Raw genomic sequence first — 23,893 nt, forward strand, 5'->3', positions numbered from 1 at the left:
GTCTGAGGAGGTGTGGCTACAAGCCTGGAAAACTGAATGTACCTCTTTCAATGACTATACGATGACTGTATTTCCAGTCTAAGGTCCATACCTCAACCTTCAATCAAGGACGACCCAATACTATTGCTAGAGGAAAACAAGCAATGTTGTGGATGTGCATCTAATTGGCATTCATGTATTCAGCCCCTTCAAAGGATAGACTACTGACTACTTATTTCTCTGTACTTAGTGGATATATCCTGTAAATATATATTAAGTGCCCCAATAATAAGTTAAAAGCCTAGTAGTTGAAATAAAATCTGTTACCACGTCTTGCTTCAGAAAATTCCCTATAATATAGACTTCATGATCATTTGTGGATGTAAGTAGATAGTTTTAATCAGACAACAGATCCCAACTCCTTTTTAAAACCATATATCTATATGGATTTTTAGCACTTTTTATTTACAATACTAAGAGTCAACATGTGCCTGATGACCTTATTCTACTCCCCTTGGGGTTATTTTGCATCTCAAGTTCTCTGTTAGATTTAAAGGGCTGTAAAGTAAAACTTACTTGAAGACAATTTGAGCTGACATACTAGACCACATTTTGACAAGAGTAGAATTCTTTTGTAAGACACTGTCAGTGGTGAAAGAGGTGTTCAGATCCTAAGTAAAAGTAGAAATATCAAAATACTCTTACAAATAAAAGTCATTCAGTCACATTACTTGTACTTTGCATTATTAGTAATGTATGCTATCAAAAGTAAAACTACATAGTATGGCAGGAAAAATGGCCGCCATGAATGTACAATTATTTTAACAATTATTATAACTGCATCATTGATGGATTCATATGTGAACATTTTCATGTTAAAAATGGTTTGGTTGAAGCCAATTTAATAGCTTTCAATAGAGTTGGATAGTTTAATAAAGTGTCATATTTTAAGTGTTTTTTATAGTATTTATAGTCAAATTTAGTGGATAAAGAATACAACTCTACACTAAAATGTAGTAGGTAACACTCCAGTAAAATACCTCAAAGACAAACTTGGAAGACAAAACATCCAAATCAGGTCGCTGTATATGAAGAGTTTAATATTCCATCTGTGCTACAAGGTCATTACAAAAATACATTGTAACATAACAGATAACACCAAATAGCATCCAAAAAGTCCATATAAACTTTATAAAGAGGATTTTATAAATAAGCATTTTTGTGACAAAATAAGCAAGCTCGGGACGACACGTGTGAGGCATTCTGGGTACACGTCAGGGCGTTCTTTACAAAATCATAACATAATGTGATGATCAGGTAAGTGCATGAGGGTGTCATTACTGGCTAGGGTTACGGCAGCCTTGGACAGTAGAAAAAGTATCTACAAAAGAGGTTCACTGAAGTTAAACGAGACTGTTGTTCATTTAACCTTTACAGTGACCAGCTCAGAGTTGGACTGCTGGCTGCCATCTCAGAATCATAATTAACTTGGAAAAACCAGCTCGTTCTTCCCTGAGTCACACGTTAGAAATAACTGAAACCAGAGCAGATGTTGAAGGCGTGCACATCTTATTTTGATGCTTGCATGTTTTTTTTATGTAGCACAGGAGGATAAATTGCTCTATTGCTGCTTGATAAGAAACATTTATAGGGTTGAAGAGTGTGTTTTATTAATTAGGCAACAAGTTTTGTACGTCCACTTCTGCCAAAAATGTCATAATCATGAAACATGGCAGTAAAGGCAGAAGCTCAGAAACACTTATTTTGTTAAAGGGGTTTGGTTGGACTTCTTCTAAACTATATATATCTAGCTGTAAAAAAAAAAAAGTAAAGAAATTCAGTGCATTGTCTTCAGCCAGCATGACTTTTCTATGTGGGGTGAATTTGATAGCAGTTGTGCATTATGTATTATCAGGGCAACCATGACCATACTGAAAGTAGATGAACAATAGTGCAATCTTTCTTGCGCAACTGTTAAGTAAACACAGTAGGCTTGAAAAGGTGCTCACTGGAGAAAGGCAAACAAGTACAAAGAACAATAAAAAGTGTCCAGTACAAAACCAAAAACGCACCAACACAAGTGGGAAAGTTGTGTTCTTTACACAAATAAAAAGCTCCTTTCTAAACTATAGAGTCTATTAAAATATAAGACATTTGAGAAGGCGCACCACACCTGTGTGTAAAGGTGAAAAAGTGTGCAGAAAAACATACCTTTACCTGTAGTCTGTTAGTAACCAAACTGTAAACTCAGACTCTGTCACACAAACACTTCCCTGCGTGGGCCTTTTCCCTGAGCAGGCTGCAGTGCGAGTGCAGGGCCGGGGAGAGGTACAGCTGTGTGAGTGTGTGCGCCGGCGTCCAGCTGTGTGTCCGGCGTGGCGGGAGGGCTGAGGAACAAGTCGTAGTCGAAGCCCTTCAGAGGCTGCAGAGACAAAGTGAGGCCTCGTCGAGCTTTAGCAGCCCGGTCTGGCCTCTCCCTCAACTCCAGAATCACCTGGACAGAGACGAGGAAATGTCACACACTTTGTCTTGCATGTTGAACAATCTTACTCATATTTAAACAAAGTGACAAGTTTCAGACATTTTTCTGTTACCTCCACAGGCTGGCGCTGCAGCAGGGCGAGGTCAAAGGTTGTACCGTGGAAAAAGGTTTGCCGTTTGAAACGCTCAAGGGTCCTCAGGCGGCGGACAGGAGTCTTACACAAAAGCTGGACAGAGAAACATATGTATGTCACGATATATGTCATAAAACTACAGACAGATTCTGACTGTTAGTAGATACTGATGCATGTGGTCAAATAGTCTGGAGTGTAGAGTTGAATGTTTTGCATTAATATCATTACACCTTGTGTAAGTACCTCGGTTATTAGCAAGGCCAGAGGGGGGCTGAATGTGAGGGGAATTTCATAGGGGAAGCTCCTCACTTTCCTCAGCATGCTGCAGTGGTCAGATTCAGGAGACACGGGGAACTGAGGAGAGATTGAGGTACATGAAGAGAAATAATTTAGGTTGACTTTTATATAAGAAAACCCTTTGACCCATTCATTCATCTTTTTTGCAGCCATTTTCAACCTTAGCTACGTCACTAAAAGAATCACTGTGGGTTGTATTTGTTTATCATGCAAGATGGCAACATGATCTCACCTTCCCAGTAACCAATGAGAAAAGCAAAATTCCCAGTGACCACCAATCAGCCGCATGGTTGTAGGGTCCACCACTCAGCACCTCCGGGGCTGCGGGAACAGACAGAGCGTGCTCACAGCACTGGATGTACTTTATATCTGCGCATTAATACATTTAACTTCTAGTATAAAATGTTGGTTTGTTAATATGTTGCAGTGGCTCTGAGTGGATAAGCTACAGATGTGTATACGGATGATATGTTGGAATATTTCTCACCCATATATTGGATGGTTCCACAAATGGTAAAAGCTCTCCCTCCTCTCTCCAGGCGACGGGACAAACCAAAGTCAGCTAAGCGGAGGTGTCCTGGAACAAACCATTTTCTTAACATCACTATGTGCTTGTGACAAAAATCTCTAAAGTCAAATCTTACGTGTATGTAAATATTCCTTTCATAATCTGATCTCATTAGCAGGTGTATTTGGATATAGAGGCTGTCTCTCTCAATGCTAAGTGATGTACAGTTTGCATGTAATCTGCAGACAGCTGTGCACAGTCCGGATGTTCTCTGGGACGTTCCTTGTGTCGGAACTCTGCTGCTCTCTGCTGGGGACAAACTTGTACTCACCGTTGTCTGTCAGAAGGATATTCTCCATCTGAAAAGAGCCCACAACACTAAATTAGACACAAATTGATATTCACCAATGTACTATGTAAAAAATATCAACAAATATTATCCCAGTGGATTCTCCTGAGACTGGCATTTCTCATTTTCATTAATAAATAGCCAGTGAATTCTTATTCTAAACACAAGATTGGACTTTTTAATACTACAAAAAAAAAAAAAGAGTCAAAGCAAGTGATCTGTAGTCGGTAACATTTGCAACCAAAGCTCCAAAGATCTATTGTTCAGTCAGTAAAAACAGAAATCAATTTTATTTAATCATGGACCATGCACTAAGACTGCTGTGTTGGCTGCTCCCATAAAAACTTGTTAGCAGTTATAGTAAGCCTGGAAGACAACAACAAAAGCTCTTCATCTGGATAAACTAAACTTTTTTTGTATTTCCTCAGCTATTTGGAGCCCATCCATCCATTTTCTATACCGCTTATCCTGTTCAGGTTTGCGGGGAAGGGGGCCCAATTACTGCGCTGACGCACTGTTTTCAGACCTGGGAAGACTTGCTTATAGATGCCGATTGTCTCTGTTACCATTGCCAGTGGAGTATACTCCTGTCGGTCTCTTTTCTGCTTCGCCACCCAAACAGGGTTAGTAAACAGTGAAGATGTTACGGTGGTTAGGTCTTTATTGTATCTATTACTCGTTCAGTCTGTTTATCAAACTTGTCGCCAACAAATTTGGAACGATACTCGAGCGCTGCTTGGACGGAGATGGGCGGAATTTGTAGCCTCCATAGCTGAGGAGTTGCAGAAGTTACCGACGGAGAATAGCATCGCAGGTTTTGTGTTCCCATCAATGCGAATTGGAGCCGAGACGATAATTACCCGGGCCTTCTGCAGAGTCATTTGACCCGGGTCTGAATGCCGATTGTAACCTTTCTCATTAAGCAAAAAAGCTGGGTGTTAGCGGGTGTTAGTGGGTTTTTTGACCAGTGGGAAAGCAGCTTTTGATTATGATTTGGCTCTATATAAATAACATTTGATTGACTGACTGACCACCGTGCAGCCCCTATTTGGAAAATTTGCTTCCATGTGAAACAAAATGTTAGAAAGACTGTGGTTATCTATAATCCCCTTTAAAAAGAAATATGTTTTTGTCATTTAGTCTTAAACTGCCTCTCTTACCTTAACATCTCTGTGGATGATCCCAAAGTCGTGCAGAAAGCCTGCGAAAACCAGCAAGATTAGAAATATAAAACTCAGCTAGAGAACTCAAATGTCTCACATCCATCACTCTGTCTGCCTGCTAGCATATTAAAAAAACATGACACGGCAAAGTCACTCTGGAAGATCCTTTGAGAGTTCATCTCATTTTAATTAGATGATTTTTTAATTACTTAAATTTAAATACTGATAGCTGAGGAAACCTCACTAAAGATAAATGTGATCTAATTAAGACAGGGACATGCTTACAATATGTAAGCAGGTTGAACCATTACTATTAGTATAATGTGGTCTACATACCGAGCGCACATCCCAACTCTGCTGCAAACACTCGCACTGTGTCCTCTGTGAACTGACCAATCATCTGCCAGTAGGTGTACAGGTCTCCAGTGCTGCAGTAGTCACACACTGCAGGGGGAGTACATACAGCATTAAATCACGCCTGTGTCATGTATTGTGAGGAGTGGGAGGAAAGTGAAGGTCAGCAGGATGTGGAGCACACACTAGTGGAGGAAATTAGGAAAGAGGGGCGCAATCTGGAAGTGAGGGCAATGTGAAACTATCTTCCTCCACGAGCAAAGCAAAGGTCAATTACTGCTGTCGTTTTTAGCCCATCTGACAAGCACACAGGTTTTCAAAATAAAGTGGGTTTGGGTGCAGGAGAGAATACGTGCTTTGTGTTAAGTTTTAGCCGATTGAGAAGAATAATTTTCAGCAGATTGAAGCCTCAAAAAGCCGCCATCTTGATCTGCTCCAATTGCACAACATATCTACATCTTTCCCATTATGATTCAGTGATGATTCACGATAAGAGCAAACAGGAACGACTCTTTTGAATGTGACACGTGTGCTCTTGTTTTGAGCTGCAGCAGCGCTCAACATCTGGTCCCCGGGCTAAACACGCTCTCCTTTCACAGGGGGTGGGGAAGCAAACTAACTGGGTCACACTTTCTGAGTCAGTGGCTGATTTGGAAATAAAAGGGTAACTGCTCTGGAGGAGAGGGAAAGAGAACAGACACAGGATGCACAGGCAGAGGTAGATTGGGGTTGCAGGGGTTCAAGTTTGAGTCTCTGGGCAAAACAATCAGATTAAAAGAAGTACATTTAAATCTATTTGTCTTTGGTTTATTATGGTGTCGGGTTGAGGATTTTGGGTCAATTCTGGACAAGACTACTGGTGTTAAGGTGAGAATCAGTGGAGTGAGGGGTTTCGGATAGTGGATCTGGGTTGGATTGGGTCATTGGTCTCTGGCTGACTCACTAATGTAGAGATGGCGCTGAGTCTGCCAGCAGTCCTGGAGGTCATGGACAAATGGATGGCGAACCTGACGCTGCGGGCAAAGGTCCAAGAACAGCCTGAGAAATCTCTTTTTTGGCCACTGATCAAAGAGACACCATCCTGTTTTCCTTCAACTACGTTACTGAGATCTGACTTTTATCACAAAGCAGACGAGGCCCTAATCCATACACAGCCAAAGCTCTGGTTTTATCCTTTTATACCCTGATATGAGTGCATGCCATCAGCATTGATACGATTGCTAAATCAGTCATGTATACAAACACATCATCTGCATAAAGAGATATTTTCATAGTTTTCAAATGTTAAATATTTGGCGTGCAAACACAAAGACGGGTAAGGTAGAAATCTGATCAATCTTAACCCTTGTGTGATAGGTTGAATATAAAATGTCGTATGAATGTCAAAAGATTGATTATTGCATGAACAGTGGTAAAGAAAGCTCAGGAACAGTGATGTTGCTGTAATAACATTTCAAAGGCAATAGCCAAAAACTTTCAACACTATACTGAAATCTAAAAAGGCAGTACGTTTCTAGACCCAGATCTAGACTTAATACCAACCTGGACAATAACTTCTTCCTTTGACTGCTCCAACACCCCGAGTCTTAAGATTTCTGATTTAGGTATAACCTGTTGGCAAAAAAAACACAAAACACTGAGGTGAAATAACCTTGCAAGAAGAAAAGAAATATTTACCTGAAATCATAGTGTAATGCAAGCACATCTTTGTTAAAAGCTTCAATGAACATGGTTAAAATTCAGCAATACAAGAATTAAAACAACCACATCTCAGGTTTTCTGTCCTTCCACCTTATTAGCATGCCATCTTCTAGAATCAACAAGCAGGCTGTTCATTTATCGCTTTTTAAAATAAAAAAGGAATACAATAAAAATTTGAGATACATTCAAAGGACTTACTTTGACAGCGTATGTTTTCTGTCTGGCCTTGTCCTTAACTTTCAGAATGGGTCCAAACGAACCTTTGGCGATGTAACTCAGCACCTGTTGGAGAGAAAGAGAGAGATTCACACAAAGACAGGAGAGCAATCAGCTGAAAACATCAGATAGGCCAGGTGAAAGGGTAAAAACACTCCTAATGCTTTATCAAATTATAACAAACTGTGCCTATTAATGGTGTCTGTATTTGAATAGAGATCTACCTGAAAGTGTTCGTGCCCAGGCACAGTTCTGTGGGGGAATTCAGGCAGAAACATGGTAATGAAGCCCGGCAGGCTCCACTCCGCTCTCAGTTTGTCCGGGCCGACTCCCGCCAACCTCAGAACGTGCTCCGGGATTTCAGGGGGCTTTCCTTGGAGCATCCGGCGCTGGCCCAGACGCAAGGCAGGTGGGGCCAGGCGACATAGGCTTGCTGGGATGGACAGACCCATGCTGGAAAGGAAGCCACGCCATCCAGACGAGAAGTCCTCATCTGCCTGCTGTCCTTCAGTGGGCCTCTGTAGGGGACACAGTGGAGAAGGATGCCACAAGAAGCAGTTATTGACCATGTTCATACAGCAGCCATTTTCTTCTGAAGCCACCCTCAGGTTACGAAGCAGAAAATTGTGTTATAGTTGGACTGCACAACTAGTAACAGGAATTTACACCTTTCCCACCATCTGTGGTTACACCATGAAGTCTATTTTTCAAAGGGTAATATTAGCATTTAGCCATGTCCTAGCTAACATTACCATTAGCTAAGAATTGACACCTTTCCTACCATATCAGGGTACAAGTATCAAAGGGTAATTTTAGCATTCAGCCACTTCCTAGCTAACGGTAATATAGGCTAGAATTTGTTTGAATGCCGACATTAGCTGTTGTCCATGGTTGGTCAATATGTTTCATGTCTTTTTCGTCACTGGAATTAGTCCTAGCTAACATTACTGTTAGCTAATAATTAACACCTTTCCTACCAAATCAGGTGACATTATAGTGTATCATAAGGTAGTTTTAGCATTCAAACACTTCCTAGCTAACAGTAGCCAGGAATTACTTAAATGCTAACATTAGCTGTTGTTTGACGATAAATAATGTTAAATGTCTTTTCAGTTGCTGAAACGTACGTCATAGGAAAATGGCCGCTATGCGAATATGGTCAATATAACCTGAATCTCAGGGATCATGTCAGTGAAGATGTATTTTGGTAAGACATTTGAATTCTGCCAAGAACGTAAATGGCCTCACCAATGTCCCTGCATGTTTTAGCAAATCTTCTAGAGGCTCAAATTGACAAACATCTGTCGACTGTTTCACAGACGAACATGTATCAGCACTTATCTTGGCCGGCCTGTATCACTAAAAGCAAACATTTCCTCTGTTACCCAGAAACTCATGAGCCAACAGTGCTGGTATGAGCCATACAGGACAAAGGGAGCTTTAAAAAAACAAAAACATGTATATTTTAACAAGGGAAAGTTGCCTAAGCATTGCTTCATTTCGTGCACACTTACAACCTACTCAGTGCAAACCCAGCTCCCCGTGCTGTTGGGTTATATTTTGTTTCCACCTCTGTGGCCCCACCTAAGTTACTGGACAAAAGCATATTCTGGATATGAAATTAAATTCATGAAGGTATTATTTTTCAACCTGCTTTGTCCAAATGTACTTTAGTTACAAATTTCCTTGCCTCTCAGAACTGGAAGTGGCTGCGAAATCTACTACAGAGGAAACTGCCGGGTGAGAAATTGGCAACAGTGGAAAGGTAAAACGTAATTTAAACAGGCAGACAACTTAGGCAAAACCAGACTCATTGGTGGATAGCCATCTGCCACAACAGGCCAGGTCAAGAAACTAGGTTAGACAGAAAAGGTGAAATGGAAAATGTCTCTCCCTTATGGGAGATATTCCACTGTATGATTTCCAAAATTATCTGTATAACTTAACTGTGATCTACCAAGAAGAAAAAATGCAATGCTTGGTCTACACTCGGTCACACAGCACATCTCCCCCTGGGCTGCAGCACAGCCGATCTGATGCTCTGTGGTGCAGGATGTGTGCAATCAGCCATGCACGATGTTATTATCATGTGAGCCAAATGAAGGAGCACATCTACAGTCACTCAGCTGCGATAACCCACATCAATGTTACATCTGCCCCGGATCTGACAAGAGACTGATCGAAGCTAGGATTTAATTAGGACACGAGTTAAAACGTGCTCGATTGCCAATTGATTTTGGATGTCAAAACCGGAAGCGAATGCATTTCGCCTTCAAAGTAAAAGCAGAAAGTCAACAGTCCCTTTGAGAGACCCCTGTAAAGACTTTTAAGCATGGTATCAAGTGTAAAAAAAAACTTAATACTAAAATATATCAATTTGATTATACTTCGGTTTAATATGCTGCTAAATAAACATTAAAAACTGCAATGAAGGATTGTGTCGCCGTCGTTATCAGGTGATTTCGGGAACTAACGTTACATCATTGCTATGGAAACAGGGAACACTCAACGCGCGTCACACCTGTGCAACCACGATTTCACTCAACTCACCTTCCTGGTTTTACTGCCGTCGGCCCCCATCAGTGCGACGGGACATCAGTGCTGTAACCTCGGTGCGACATCTGCTCCTCATCCAGGCACCTCACGGAAGCCCGTCCACAGTTTCATGCGCAACACTCACATCGATTTCACACTAAAAAAAGCGAGCTAAAAGTCAACAGCCTGGCAATAACCTGCAGGTGATGTGGCTCTACGGTGAAAAATGTGACAGATATGGCGACATAAAAACAAGTTAATCCCGAGTATAGGCAACGTCAGCGCAAATCCGCCCACAGCTTTGCCATCCAATGAGACAGCAACCTTGTGGAGTTCAGCTCCCCCTGCTGCTTTCTGTACTCACAACCCGCACACATTAGTGCTACAAATCAGTGATCCTTTCTTGTGTCGTTTGCATTATTTGCATAACAGACCTTATTTTTCCCCCCTTTCTTTGCAGAGAACAAATACATGCATAGATACATAATGCACTCCGTAGAACATATCAATAGATCTCCAATAGACTTCCCCTCCCCACTCAATTCTCCCGTTCACTTGTTCTAAAAATAAACCAGTGCATGCATAATTTCTGCAGCCTCGACATGATGTTAAGAGCAAGCCCACAGGGCAGCATCAAAGGTATAATTGTAGTAAGAGCAGGGGGCCCAGCATGGTGCGGATTTATGAGCTGCAAGGGAAGCTGCAACAGGGTGTAGTGGCATTTTTCCATTGTAACATCCCAACTATATTTATTTTTATTTGAATGACTAGGAAAAACTCAAAGATTGAAAATTCAAGTCTATGATCATGCAATAATTTCACTGAACACATGGGTCAATGATGCACTGCCAACACAAAGCCCCGCATTTACACAACACTGCTTTAGAGTGACAGTGAAATAAAACATAACACAAACAATGACATGACAGCGCAAGTGCCTTTTATTTGGGACTAAGAACATAAAAAGCAAACGGTGCCATCCATACATTCTTACTTTCACATAACATTTTGTTGACCAATGTGTGGCAATTTCTACAAAATAAACCAAACTGTTGAGCTTTAAATAAACAAGTAGAAAAGGGATCTGTGAATCCATGTGGGAGCGTTCGGGGTGAAAAGGAGCATCAGCTGGACTGCATCAGGTTCAGTCATCCTCGTCAAAGTCCTTCCTGCCCTGGGGAGGTTTGGGTCCCCCTGCTGGTTTTGCCATGATGATCTGAGAGGGGAAAAGAGAGAAGTCAGTCAGTCTGATCTGGCTGGGAGTTATGAGCACCAGGATCCACCGACAGGCTGAGGGCTCTCAGGCAGGCAGGGTGGTTGGTTGTCAACTTCGACCCTAAAACATTCCTGTGGTTAGAAAAAACTAGATTCAATATCTACTGGCTTTAAGAATGTGGAACATTAAGAATCTGCCTTTATAAGTAATACTGAACTGAAATAAATAAAATGCGGCTCTCACGTCTATATGTTCAAAATAAAAGGAGGTGATTTAAACCCCTAAAGATACCAAGCAGAGCCAATTATGGAGATTAAAAACTCATGAGATCGTTTGGCATCTGTATGCTTCAGGAATAAATAAAGATGTGTTACTAAGGAAAAAGGCAATGAATGAATAAGCAACTTCAACTTAAATAAATGACGATAAAATTGCCTACAAAAGAAACTAGATTTATTCAATTTAAGTTGGAGACTAACATCTTTGAATTTACTGCATCTTCAACTTGATCTTTAATGTAGAGCAGCTTTAGAGGGCCTCAGTAAAAGCCAAGATGTCCCGTTTTGGCAGAGCAATATAACACATTTTCAATTAACAATTAATGATTTGGGGATTTTCTTGTAGGTGGTTTGACAAAATATCAGACTGCTGGTAACTAATGAAATCGTTTGAGATCGAGAGACTCCAGCTTTGTTTCTGTGAAGACATTAATAAGGCTTGGAGTACATCTTCGACTGCCACTTCAACCTCTGGAGGCCGCAGCTCAACTCATATACACGCTCCCTTTATATAAAAGCATGTGTCATGCAATCTTAAAAAATACCTGCACTTGCCTGAGGATGCCTTCTGAAATGAAAAGAGTTCACAAGTGCATGCAGCATGCTATCAAACCAAACCTCGTGTGTTTTGTGCAAGTTCGGAACTTAAATGATTTAGACTGCTGTCAGTGACACACTTGTAATATTAAAACACCTCCTGCAGCAAGACAACATTTCTCTGCAGTGAGTTCTGTATCACACCCGGTGTTAGTAGTGACAGGCAACGGAGCAAACATTTCGCATTATTTCAGTGTCCCGTGAGCGAGTGAGTACATCTGCGTGAGTAAAAACCACACACTCATTCCAGGACCTACTGACGGAGGGTGTATGTGCGCCCTCTAATGGTGAGAATCAAATTTATCAGGCTCTTCGTCCCAATCGTCCTTGTCCCAGTGGCCTCTCTGCTTGGGAGCCCTGGGTCCCCCTGCAGCTTTAGCCATGATGATCTGTATCGCACATATTATATACACACACTAACGTTAACTACCTGGAGACTACCAATTCACAAAGGCCCTCAAATAACATGTCACCCGCTGAATTCAAGAACATTGAACTGTAAATGAATAATTAAGGAAAACACAAAAGTCATCTGATGAAACGGGAGGATGTTAAATCAAAATCCTGCACCAAGAATTTTCTTGTTTTTAACAAATTCTACAAAAAAAAAAAAATATCGGTCACACTGCCAGCTGCTGACAGACTAAATAATGGAAATACATGTGTTGTGTGTTCATCTGTGTCTAGAAATAGTGCCCAAAAAGTGTTGACAGACAAACTGTTTTGGTCTTTTAACAAAATATGTATAAGAAATGTAAATTAATGCCTGTATACACATTACATTGAATAAAAATATAGTGTTTCCTTCTTTATTTATCTGTGTGTCTCGAGTGTTTGTGCGTTTGAGTACACACACCTGGTCCACCCTCAGCACTGTGATGGCAGCGTTGGTAGCCAGCTTGATGCCCCAGTGTTTGACCAGGTACGGCTCCACAACACCAGCCTCAAGCATGTCCTTCACGGCGGGACCTTCAGCCTAAAGACAACATCACAATGTCATTAGAGTCAAACACAGAAACATGTAGCTAATCGCATCTGAAAACAAGTGCAATTAGTGTTGGTTGTAATTTTGTAAGGCAATAAGGAAGATAGCATGTTTTTTGGTTCTTGCACTTGTTTTGGACTTATAGTAGCCACAAAGTGAGTGTGCATGATTAAACCTGATCACAGGGAACCTTATAAAGACACTTATAAAGATATTTAAGTCAATCATGTGTACATCAGGTGTATAAGTAGTAGTAAGTACGCACCTCAATGTCGAAGCCAATGTTTTTGTTTCCCTCATGATGTGCCGAGTAAAGTTTAGAGATGAGCTCGCTCCCCTTCACTCCAGAGTTCTCAGCCAGTGCACGCGGCAAAACCTCGAAGGCTTCGGCAAACTTCTTAATGGCGTACTGCTCCAGACCGGGGCAGGACTACGGAGAGGGGGAGGGAAAAAAAAGATGAGACATTAATGCATTTTTAGACCGTGATGCAGTAAAAATTAAAAAAGGGCAAAACCAAAAGGGAGAAGGGAAAGTCTGAGACTGGTGCTCCTCAGGTCTAATCCACATACCTCTCCGTATGAGGTGATCTGTTTGGCCAGCTCGATCTCAGTGGCTCCTGCTCCAGGTACCAGGCGTTTGTCCTACAGATGGTGAATTACAGACACTGTAAATGTCGCGCAGGCCATTTAAGCTAAATTAAAACTCTACGGGTATAAAACAGGCTACTAAATGATCATCTGTAACTTGTAGCAACATCATTGCTGTACATTTTTTTGCGTTTTTGTTTTTTGAAGGAAGAACTTAAGTACTCATTGATAGAAATACAAGCAATGACGGGGATACTTTTCAATGCAGCATATTGAGCTTGTCTGCAAACAAAAACTACATTTACAGATTCATTATTTTAGAATTGAGAGAATTTAGAAAGCAGTGGTTCAATGTGTTGACTTACCCGGACCAGAACCTTGAAGGTGTTTACTCCGTCATCTACAGCCCTCTCAATGTCGTCCATCAGGTTTTCAGTGGAGCCTCTGACCACCACTGTAGAGATGGCACCCTCCTCCTTCTCTGTTTAAAACAATCAACAACATGTTGAGTCTCCGACTCAAAAAGTCAGGTTAAAACTGAAGACTCACAAGGCTGGAGAGTGAAGAGAGATTTACCGTGTTTGAAGACGACCACCTGGGTGTCCCCGACCTCTGTCAGGTACACGTTGTCACAGTGACCCATCTCCTCTGGAGTTGGAGCCGTCTGAGGAAGCAGAAAAGCATCATCATTAATGACGTGCATAACTGTGCATTTTTACCATAGTTTAAATACCTGATCTGAAGGAAACAAGGCAACACTCACCATCCTGGGCAGTGCAATAGCTCCCAAAGTCTTACATAACCTCCTCAGGTCCCACTTTGAGTTGAGCCTGATAGACAAAAAAGTGGATTTAGGACCTTTAAGTACACAGTTACAAAAGGTAAAACCTTTGTAATACTACAGCATAACTTCTATTTACATTTGTACATCAAGTTATCATCAAATTACAGATTGATATAACAAAGAGTCTGTTGCTGCAATCAACTGATATGGAAATTTCTGATACATATGATAGCCCAAAAATGACAGTTTATAACGAGAAATGAAAACTAAATACGTCAGACATCAGACCTTCAGTTGTACCTTTTCCCTGAGGAAAACCTTTTATTTTGGAGGAACTCTGTGCTATCTCTGGTAGCTTTACAAATCAACCCTTATATGGATTATCAGAGGTAATCTCAGTCTTACCTGACCACCATGAGCTGGTACTTGTTGGCATAGTGCAGTGCCATGTCAGCCACTTTACCCCCAGTGACCACCACGTTGGCACCAGCCTCTTTGATGGCCTTCACCTGAGCCTCCATCATGTCCTCCTCTCCCTTACTGAAGTTCAGGAGCTCCTGTGCGTTATTTATCAGGACGGTGCCCTACGAGACATATGGGACTATTGTTAGCACTCACACTGGGACGCCTTAATACAGCCGGGTGGATTGACACCACGACTTTATAACGCAGTGACAATGGGCCTTTTTTCACGGAAGACATTTTTAAAATTGTTGTAGCAGGAAAAGTGATGATAGCAGAGAGCTAGTGTGCACAACACAGGGACCCTGAAACTGGGGCAGCACAAAAGATTAATTGAGCCAATTACTTTAGGTAAACTGTGAGATGTTTTATGTGAAACAAACCAAAACTTAATAGTGGACCAGATAATGTTCGAGCTTAATTTAGTTCTTGTTGCTCAGATTTCTTACAAGCATCAAATACAGACGAAAGAATTATTACCTTGGTTTCTGTCACCGTGCAGTCAAAGGGGCAGGAGAAGACGGCGACCTTAGCGTCTTTAACTGATGTGACGTCTCCCTCGGCTTCCTTCTTAAACACCATGCCGTGAAGCATGGAGGAAGCAGTCACCCCTGATCCCTAAAAACAGCACAGACATGAACTGAATAAGCAAAACAAACACAAATACTCAAACAAATATAGTGATAGATTAAATGATAAGGTTTCTTACCAGAATTTTGCAAACCCTGACGCTGTCGACATTGAAATTTCCAGACTCTGGGAAGATGGACACTGCAGCACAAACCAGTAAAGATAAGAAAGTCAGAGAAACACTAAATGAATACTGCCACCAAGAATAGTCTGTGACAGCCGTAGTAAGGTAGTCTGGATTGCTGACTCACCACAGGCCTCTGCGATGAGTTTGGCGAGGAAGTCTTCATTTCCGTACTGTTTGCTGATGACTGCTGTGCGGATGAGAGATGTTGCCTCCTTAATATCGTGGAGGTCTTTGGCTGAGGAGCACACGCAGTCGGGCAGGATCTCCAGAGTCTTTTTACAGGCTTGCTCATAGCCTTCAATCACCTGTCAAACAGAAAAGGTGACACTGAGCAAATGCAGCAATTTATTTTTTTGTGACGCATTATGTTAAGGCTTTTTAATAGCAGTAATAACTAGTAGTAAGTGAACTGTGTTTTCTCTGAAAAACAGCTTTCTTCAGATTAATTACATGTCTGAAAAACATACTTGTGATAAAGGGCAGAATCAGAAAGTCAAAACAAGCTTTTCTCATACAAGATGTTACCATTTTATCATCACAACAATCTACACAGCACTGAATAACATACATGACGATAAGTGATCACATTTGTTTACCTCTGACACAGACAGGCCCATCCTGAGCAGCTCTTCAGCCAGCTCCAGCAGAGCTCCAGCAAACACCAGGACGAAGTTTGTACCATCTCCAACCTCCTGCTCCTGCATGTGGGATGCCATCACGATCATTTTGGCTGCTGGGTGCTGCACCTGTTTAAAAAAAACAACACACAATCATGTAAACATTTAAATGTCCAGTTATTGAGAAATCATTACTGTATGCAGAATATTGCACAGGTATGTTGCCTCACCTCAAGCTCTCTGAGAATAGTTGCAGCATCATTAGTGACAAACAGCTTCTCCAAGTGGTTGATGACCATTTTGTTCATACCTGAAAGGCAATAATGTATTGTTTAGACATCACGAATTTAGTTGATTTTCTAATTTTAGTAGGCTAAAGCAAAAACAGAAAGATATATTAACAGACAGAAGAGGGGAGCGCTTACCGTTTGGCCCGTAGGCAGTACGTGTGGTCTGGGAGAGCTCCTTACAGGCTCTGATGTTACGGAAGACTGCCTCTTCAAGGCCTGAATAGTGCTGCAACAGAGAAAAATGTATATTAAGTGCTGAGGCTTTTAAAAAAATGTGTTACAGTTTATTAGATTCAATGTCAGGCAAGTGGTATTCTGCCAAATGACTAAGGGAAAACAATCTATTTTAATGGATTTATCAGTAATGTCCTGGACTAATGATGCCCCTGACGGCTGTAGGACAGATGATATAAAGCATGTAAGCTAACCGAAAACAGGAAGCATTAATATCTTCAGTAGGTGACAATCAAAGCATCAGCTCTGACAGTTAGCGAAAACGCGTACTGGGTGTGACTGTTGATTGGCACCAAGTTATCACTGCAGTGCAACACTGCAGACACATACAGCAGGTTAAAGTGCTCCAGGGGAACAGCGAAAAGATAAAGAAACCGGCCTTTTGTCCATCATATGAGCCCCGGGTCCAGCTGCTCGGAGCGGCCTGGCTTCCTTCTAGAACTCTCCCACATGACTGTGTATGAGCGTGCTAACTAAGCGGCTAACGCTAGCTAGCATGCTAGTTTACAAAAATAAGCTCTGAGCAACTAAACTGTTACAAAAGACGTATTTAATCATACCTTAGCGCCATCTTTTAACATTTGGGCAAAGCCCGGAGCTTTGGGGACATGTAGGGCCATTTTCCGATGTATAGCAGCCCCGGTATCTTGGAGAAGGTAGCCGCAGCGTGGTTCAGCTTGGGTACAAAGCCGGAGAGACGGAGGAGGAGCGATTTCAGCGAGGCGTGGGGCTATGGACGGGTAACAAAATGGGACAAACCGAGCGATTTTTATTAAACGATAAAAACCATATAGAATAAACCCTAAGCGTTGCAGTTTGTATAAAAGCCATACAAACGTTTATTGGCTCAACCAATCAACATAATATATTTGTCTACACTATGCTTTTTACAGCAAGCCACTTCTACTTCGACTAGTACTACCTGGTATGTATACCAGACAAAAACAGTTTTTAAATTATTATTCACTTTTACCATTTAGAGCCAAATGCCAGACATCTCAATATTATTTACATGACGTACAACTACATTAATGCAAACTACACCTTGTATAAGTTTTCGCTAAAGGCATAGCATCAGCATGTGGTATTTTAAGCTTTTTAAGATTATACTCTCTATATTAATTTTCTTTTTTACATTGCAGTGGAAGATGTTCATTCAACTTGTTCATACTTGGTCATTCCTCAGGCAGGGCCACTGACCCTGATTCTTTACCGCCATCGAGTGGACTTTTCATGTACTGCAGGTTTCAACACAAGTATTTCAACCTCAAGTCCTCCCTCCGTGATTATGTTTGTTTAATACTGAACATTTTAAAATCTGAGTTGGATTTGGTCTAACATCAACACACCAACAACATAGCCTATCTTTTTTAATTTTTATTTTTGGTTCACAAACCCTTAAACAGAAGAAAGATCCACTATCCTTGTGCTACCCACCTTAATATGTTTATTGGCCGAGGTTTATTATCTATGAATCACCTGCAAAGAACTCATCAGAAATGTTATCTAATTCATGTACTTTAGATCCTTTATTTACTTAAAAAATCTACAACTGCAAGAAAAGTCCTCTAAAAGACAAACCTTTAAAAATAAACCGGAAAAAAAGTACAAGGTATGGAAAGAACTGTGTAATATTTTATTTTACATCACATGATGTACAAAATCTTTTTATTTGGTAATTAAGCTACATTAAATCAGTTATGTGGTTTAACCTACAGCAACACAGTATACTTTAACATTTAATGGGCTTTTAGTAAAAATAAGTGATGCAGTAAGTATGACTATAAATGTGGCAATACCCGTCAATTTATAGCTCTAAATGTAGTGGAGTAAAATATTAAAGTTTAAGTTACAAAATCATCATACAGTGATTGGGAACATATACTTAGTTACTTTCCTCACGTGGATATTATATTACAGAATCCAATATATAAAAGTAAAAGTAGTAAATATGATGTTGGTAGTGCGTTTTAAAGGTAAAGCACCTGTGTCTGATCGCACTTGTAGCGGTTTGTTGGCATGTATTCACATTGTTCCCGCCTGTCTTGATCCTCGCTTGTGCTGTATTAACTCTCAGATGTATGTCGCTTTGGACAAAAGCGTCTGCTAAATTAAATTGTAACAGTGTAAGAGTAAAAGTTGATTCTTTGTGCAGAGCACCTGGTTCCAACAATACATGGAATGTGGACACACACTAATGTAAATGACAAAAACAATAGCCTCCACAACAATAGCAAGAGTGACACAAGTAATCATGGCAGAAGATAAGGTATTATTTTGTGTCTGCCCAACTTACAATTACCAAGTGACGAAATAAAAAAAGAGACTGCTCAGTTTTTGAAGCTTACAGGTTTTATTGTGTTTTTTTTCACAGTTTAGGTTAAATGTCTTTTCTCTCATTTCTGCAGGAAAGGAGATACAGATGCATCGAAATTGCAGAGAGAAGAGTGTTTTGCGTCATCGGAAGTTGTTTGTCACCCCACTAATAACCTGCTGGATATGGCTTTATAACATCATCAGGTAATGAGTCATTATGTCGTCCCCATCACATTACTAAATGATTTATGTGTACAGCACCGAGGCATGAATCATCCACAGGCCATTAACAGTGCAGCCCTACGCCGCAAGGGAAGAGCTGAAAAAAATCTCAATCAAGTCCTGCCTAAGCCGTTTATATAAAAAAAAGTCCTGTTTCATAGAAAATACACTTTTGAAAATACTATTTGGCATAATCAAATGACATTTAAATATAACAAATGTTAGTAACATTATTGCAAACATGTAAAGTAGAGGAAACATCTCCCCTCTGTCAGAGAATTTAGTGTTAGTTCTGCAGATACAATTTTGGTCGTGTGTATATTTCAGAAACTAAAAAAGTTTCTATGAAGATAGTGAGAATAAAACTAGAGTATTAGTATTATGACAATGTAACTAAGACATTTGGTTGTAGCAGCTACAACAAACACAAAATACAGAAACCACTTTGGCAGCTACAATGAGGATATTTTACCCACTAGCTAACCTGAGACGTGTAAACAAAACAAACATGCTAATTACACACAGTTTATAAAAAAAAAGCCATGTAACAGTCTCCCAGTATCAGGACAACTACTTGTAAATGTAACAGTGATACCTAAATAATAATACATGTGAAGCATGGCTACAAAAAGGTCCCGTGGTTTACATGCACGCGTGTGCGTAGTTCAGTTGGGTTTGCGAATAGTGCTCACAGCTGTGTTGGCCCAACCTCCCAGCGTGTTTGAGAGGTTCGAGGCTCGGCGCGTGAGGTTAGAGCGACTGAGTTTACCGCTGGGGTCCAACTTTCTCATCACTGCTCCTCCAGAACTTTCCTTTGTACTGGTTCTGCAAAAACGAGAAAACAAAGATTACTGGAGGAAGTAAAAACACAGCGGGAAAAGTGTCCACAGGCGACATGGAGTTGGTTTTTAGACCTACTTCTTGGCAACATGAAATGCAGAATAGGACCAAATTAATCTTAATTAACTGTTCATCATCTTGTTGGGGCTGTCTTTTTTGTTTTTGGTCATCAATGTTCTAAACTTTGAGCAGCATTAAATGGTGTTATAGTTTTATAATTTTTAAAATGAGAAAATAAAAGTAATTCTTGACATAATGGGAGTTGAATGTTTGTTAATGGTGTATCATGGCACAAGGATTTTAAGACTTCTAAAAGAGTGCACTATTTATAAGCATTAGAGAGTTTATGACTCTAAATTTGGAACAAAAATGGGCATTTCTGAGACGTCAGTTTTAAGAAGGAAGTACTTGAAGAACAGATAAGTCAGCAGAAAACAATATGCAAAGCAAACAGAAGTAAAGGAGGAAGTAAGTGCGAGTCTGATAGAGGAGAAGACGAGGCACATTATTCATCATTCAACAGAGCAGTTTTTTTTAGGAATTTGAAACACACAGTAGTTCATGCACTGAACACCAGCCAAGTGCTGCCATGCGTATTCGTGTTACACAATTAGTTACACTCCAAATATTTCCACAATGCATTTAGTTTGACAAGCAAAACTTTTGTTGCTTTGATTTACCTTCTTCCCTACTCCACAATTAGAGAATAGTTGAACCGCCTGTTGTGGGAGAAAAACAAACGTATGCTTACATTCCCAACGGACGTGCCGATCATACAGTGAGGGAAGCAGATGGCTGCATGTCATTTACACTGATTACAGCCAAGGTCACTGTCCATGTGCCTCTCTGCCTTTCACAGTGCATCTCTTTGCGCATTGGGCTGGACACAGTTCTATATTTTGAATGTCAACACAGGAAGTGATGCAAGCGCATCCCAAACTCTCCCAAATGCATGTTTGTCATTTCATCTGGCTCCAATTCCCCACACCCAAACTCTCTCCCCCTGCGGTGTTCCCCTCACTCCCTCCTCATCCGAATACCAGAGACACAGACCCAGTTTCAAACCGAGCCCGGGAAGAATGTGGGTAGGGGGAGGGGAAGGAGGTCTAGGGCCCCTGAAGCAGCACTGCACACTGGGATTCTTTGAGCGGGTGGGTGAAGAGGGTGGTCATGTGCCTCTGAGGTCTCCTCTATGCAGAATATGTAAGAATGATAGGAAATGGACTGATGGCTTCCTCAGGTTCACACAACTCTCTTATTCAAACATTAACATTGGCAACACGCCAAGTGATCAATACATTTAACTTAAATTAAGGTACTCTTACCGGTCATCTCTGCCAATGAGGTTATCAAAGGCCTTGGACAGATGTTTGAGCCTCCTGAGTCCACTGGACACCGACTCTAAATCTTGGTCAAACTTTCTGTTATAAAGAAAACACAACAAATAGATTAAATGAGCAAAATCTGATAAAAATGACCTTCAAGTAACAACACCAGAGATATATCAGCTGTATCATATATTAATGTAACTGTGTGGGTGGTGACAGAGCTCTAACAGACTCACATCCTCTGGTTCTGTGTGTTTGGGGAGGCAAAGGGACTTCGTAAAGCAGCCATGCGGACCAGCTGCCTTCTTCCTCCTCCTGTTTTCACTCCCCGCACACCGGCCTCAGGAGTCCTTCTTCCTCTAGAGCCTGGGGTACGTCCAGGGGTGGCTGCATTTCTGGGGGTGCGTTTGGGTGTTGCAGCTCGGCCAGGCGTACGTCTTGGTGTGCGAGAAGTTGATGCACCAGCTTCCTCCCTGTCACATGCCCGACCTGGGGTCTCTACCAAACACTCCTCACGTGAAAACTCCCTGTTCCTCTGCAGCCTCTGGGTAAGGATCAGAAAAGACACGTTAGGAGACGAGAAGGGAACTAATGAGCACACACATTTCTTGATTCAAGTATTTATAGCATAAACTAAATAAAAATGAAAGCAACTTGATTTCTGAGTCTTTTCCCATACAAGATCTATGTACCTGATACACTCCACTGATAGAGTTTCGAGCACTGCGAGTGAGTTTGCGGACCGTGTTGGGTTTTGGTTGCTCTTTTATAGGTTCCCAGGTTGGATTCTCTGGGAGGGAGTTGGCCTGGACAGAACGTAGCGGGAGCCGCTTCCGCAAAGACATTCGCAGAGAGTTAAGTGAAGACGAGGAGCGAAGCTTGCGGAAACGGTCGGGGGCTTCTGGCGAGCTCTCTGCTCCATCAGACTCATCCAGGACTGTGTGTGCCCGCCAGACTCCCACCACAGCTTTACCAACTCCATCCATCACTGAAGACGCCATGCTGACTGAGCTGACCTGCAAAAGGGCAGAGGAGGGATATGATAATAACAGAGAAGGATATTTTAATAAAACAATTTGATAAACAAAACTATTTGATTAATAATTTATCATTTCCAGGTTTGTCTTGTGTATATGTTTATTAAATGCCTTAAAGTAAGGACTGTTGGTTAGACAACTCAAGCTTTTAGAAACATAACATTCAGCTCTTAAAAATTATAACGGCCCTAAATGTTTTCTGCACTATATTAATGGGATTTTAATTAGATATGCTGCATTTAGGACAGATAATACACAGAATACAGTACATACATCAAACAAAATAACTATACTAAACGACTACATATATAAACATTCAAAATAAAACACACGGTAATAATGTAATGCTTCATTTTAGGTAGCATAGAAGTAAATAAGAGAGAAAAAAACATTTTGAGGAGTATCTGTACATTTCGCTAAGGGAAATGCATTCAAAAATTCCTCTCAGGAGTTCTTGTAAAGCTGACATGTTGGTGATTAAAAATGACGGGAAAATGGCGAAAATGTCCGAACAATAGGCAGCAGTTAATCGTGTTGGTGAAAGTGTCGAGGCTGTTGTTTGATCGGGACTTGCAGTCTGCCCTGCCCTGTGAAACCTCTAACCAAAGCACTACCTGTGGAGCAGCACTGATTTGTCACATGTGTCAAAGGGATCGATAATGCAGCTTCACACTCTTAACAATGAAATGTTTTCAAGTTGTATCATTACCAATAAACGGTCTGTGATTTTTAGTCAGATACAACAGCAAAACATGCTGTGCTCGTTTAGCTCATCTGCTTTAACAGCGTAAGCTAACCTTATTAACTCTTTCTAAACTAAAGGAAGTCTACGTGAAATACCTGAGAAAAGACAACAAGCTACCAGACCGTCCATCTTAAAGATTTCTTACCTGAAATTATTATCAGTGGTGAAAATCTGCCTCTCCTCTTTGCTTCGGCAGCTTGTTGTTCTGGTTTCTTTCTTTCAGTGTTTGAATTTGGCGGTGGACCGCAGCTTGCACGCGCATACAGATCACCACGCCCTACACGCACAGCCCCCCCTTCAATGACGTAACACGTCACGTCTCTGCGTGCAGGCCAGATAGTTGCAGATTTCATTTTATTTATTTATTTTTTTTAATTTTCTTAAAGGGAAAATGGGGTTTTGTTTCGTAAAGATAATGAATCAATTTTATTCATGATACATTTGATCATTTTTGGCAGAAAATCTATTCATACATGTCAATTTTTTCTAAATCTACTTGATTAATTGATTGATTAAATTTGTACTGTATGTTTGTTAATAAAAAAACAAAAAACTTGAAATTAATTTGGTCTTTTGTGACAGAAAGTTGACCACAACAAAGCCAGAGAAGTATATTTAAAAACTAAAAATCTAAAATCAATGAGTAGTTAACTCTGGAAATTACAAACAATTTAGGACATAAAGGAAAGGACTGGTTTTATAATTTCATTATACCATTGATCAATATGCAATTTTACCCCGTCTAAAAGCTCTGAGCTTTTTCTTTCATGCTGACTGCTGTGAAGGCCTGCCTGAGAAATCACTTCTTTTAAGTGTTCATTATAGCTATTTATTAATAAATGTTCAGTAAATTTGTTGATTATCTAAAGTTACCTGGACA

General features: G+C 40.8%; 2 protein-coding genes across 4 annotated transcripts; both read right to left on the reverse strand.

Moving 5' to 3' along the window:
• Positions 1-1,066: 1,066 nt before the first annotated feature.
• Positions 1,067-9,929, reverse strand: rskrb (ribosomal protein S6 kinase related b). Its single transcript, XM_069674902.1, has 13 exons — positions 9,733-9,929; positions 7,407-7,700; positions 7,165-7,248; positions 6,808-6,876; positions 6,209-6,278; positions 5,248-5,355; positions 4,909-4,949; positions 3,731-3,758; positions 3,379-3,468; positions 3,124-3,212; positions 2,838-2,948; positions 2,574-2,687; positions 1,067-2,473 (listed from the first exon to the last, which is right to left on the reverse strand). The coding sequence occupies exons 1-13, from the start codon at positions 9,760-9,762 to the stop codon at positions 2,237-2,239; spliced, it is 1,365 nt and encodes a 454-aa protein (XP_069531003.1). The 5' UTR covers positions 9,763-9,929; the 3' UTR covers positions 1,067-2,236.
• A 706-nt stretch (positions 9,930-10,635) lies between these two features.
• On the reverse strand, positions 10,636-17,208 carry cct8 (chaperonin containing TCP1, subunit 8 (theta)). Of its 3 annotated transcripts, none has more exons than XM_069675713.1 (16): positions 17,086-17,208; positions 16,427-16,517; positions 16,232-16,311; positions 15,981-16,130; positions 15,509-15,689; positions 15,337-15,398; positions 15,108-15,245; positions 14,571-14,749; positions 14,145-14,211; positions 13,958-14,045; positions 13,747-13,862; positions 13,364-13,435; positions 13,059-13,223; positions 12,665-12,784; positions 12,070-12,197; positions 10,636-10,933 (listed from the first exon to the last, which is right to left on the reverse strand). In XM_069675713.1, the coding sequence occupies exons 1-15, from the start codon at positions 17,143-17,145 to the stop codon at positions 12,090-12,092; spliced, it is 1,677 nt and encodes a 558-aa protein (XP_069531814.1). In that variant the 5' UTR covers positions 17,146-17,208; the 3' UTR covers positions 10,636-10,933; positions 12,070-12,089. The 3 variants fall into 3 exon arrangements, with proteins under 3 accessions (XP_069531814.1, XP_069531813.1, XP_069531815.1); XM_069675712.1 differs by having other exon boundaries at positions 12,066-12,197; XM_069675714.1 differs by lacking the exon at positions 12,070-12,197.
• Between the last annotated feature and the right edge of the window lie 6,685 nt (positions 17,209-23,893).

This window comes from Semicossyphus pulcher, unplaced genomic scaffold (assembly GCF_022749685.1).
Source record: "Semicossyphus pulcher isolate SPU_LCO1_2020_fin unplaced genomic scaffold, fSemPul1.0.p SCAF_10, whole genome shotgun sequence".
NCBI lineage: Eukaryota > Metazoa > Chordata > Actinopteri > Labriformes > Labridae > Semicossyphus > Semicossyphus pulcher.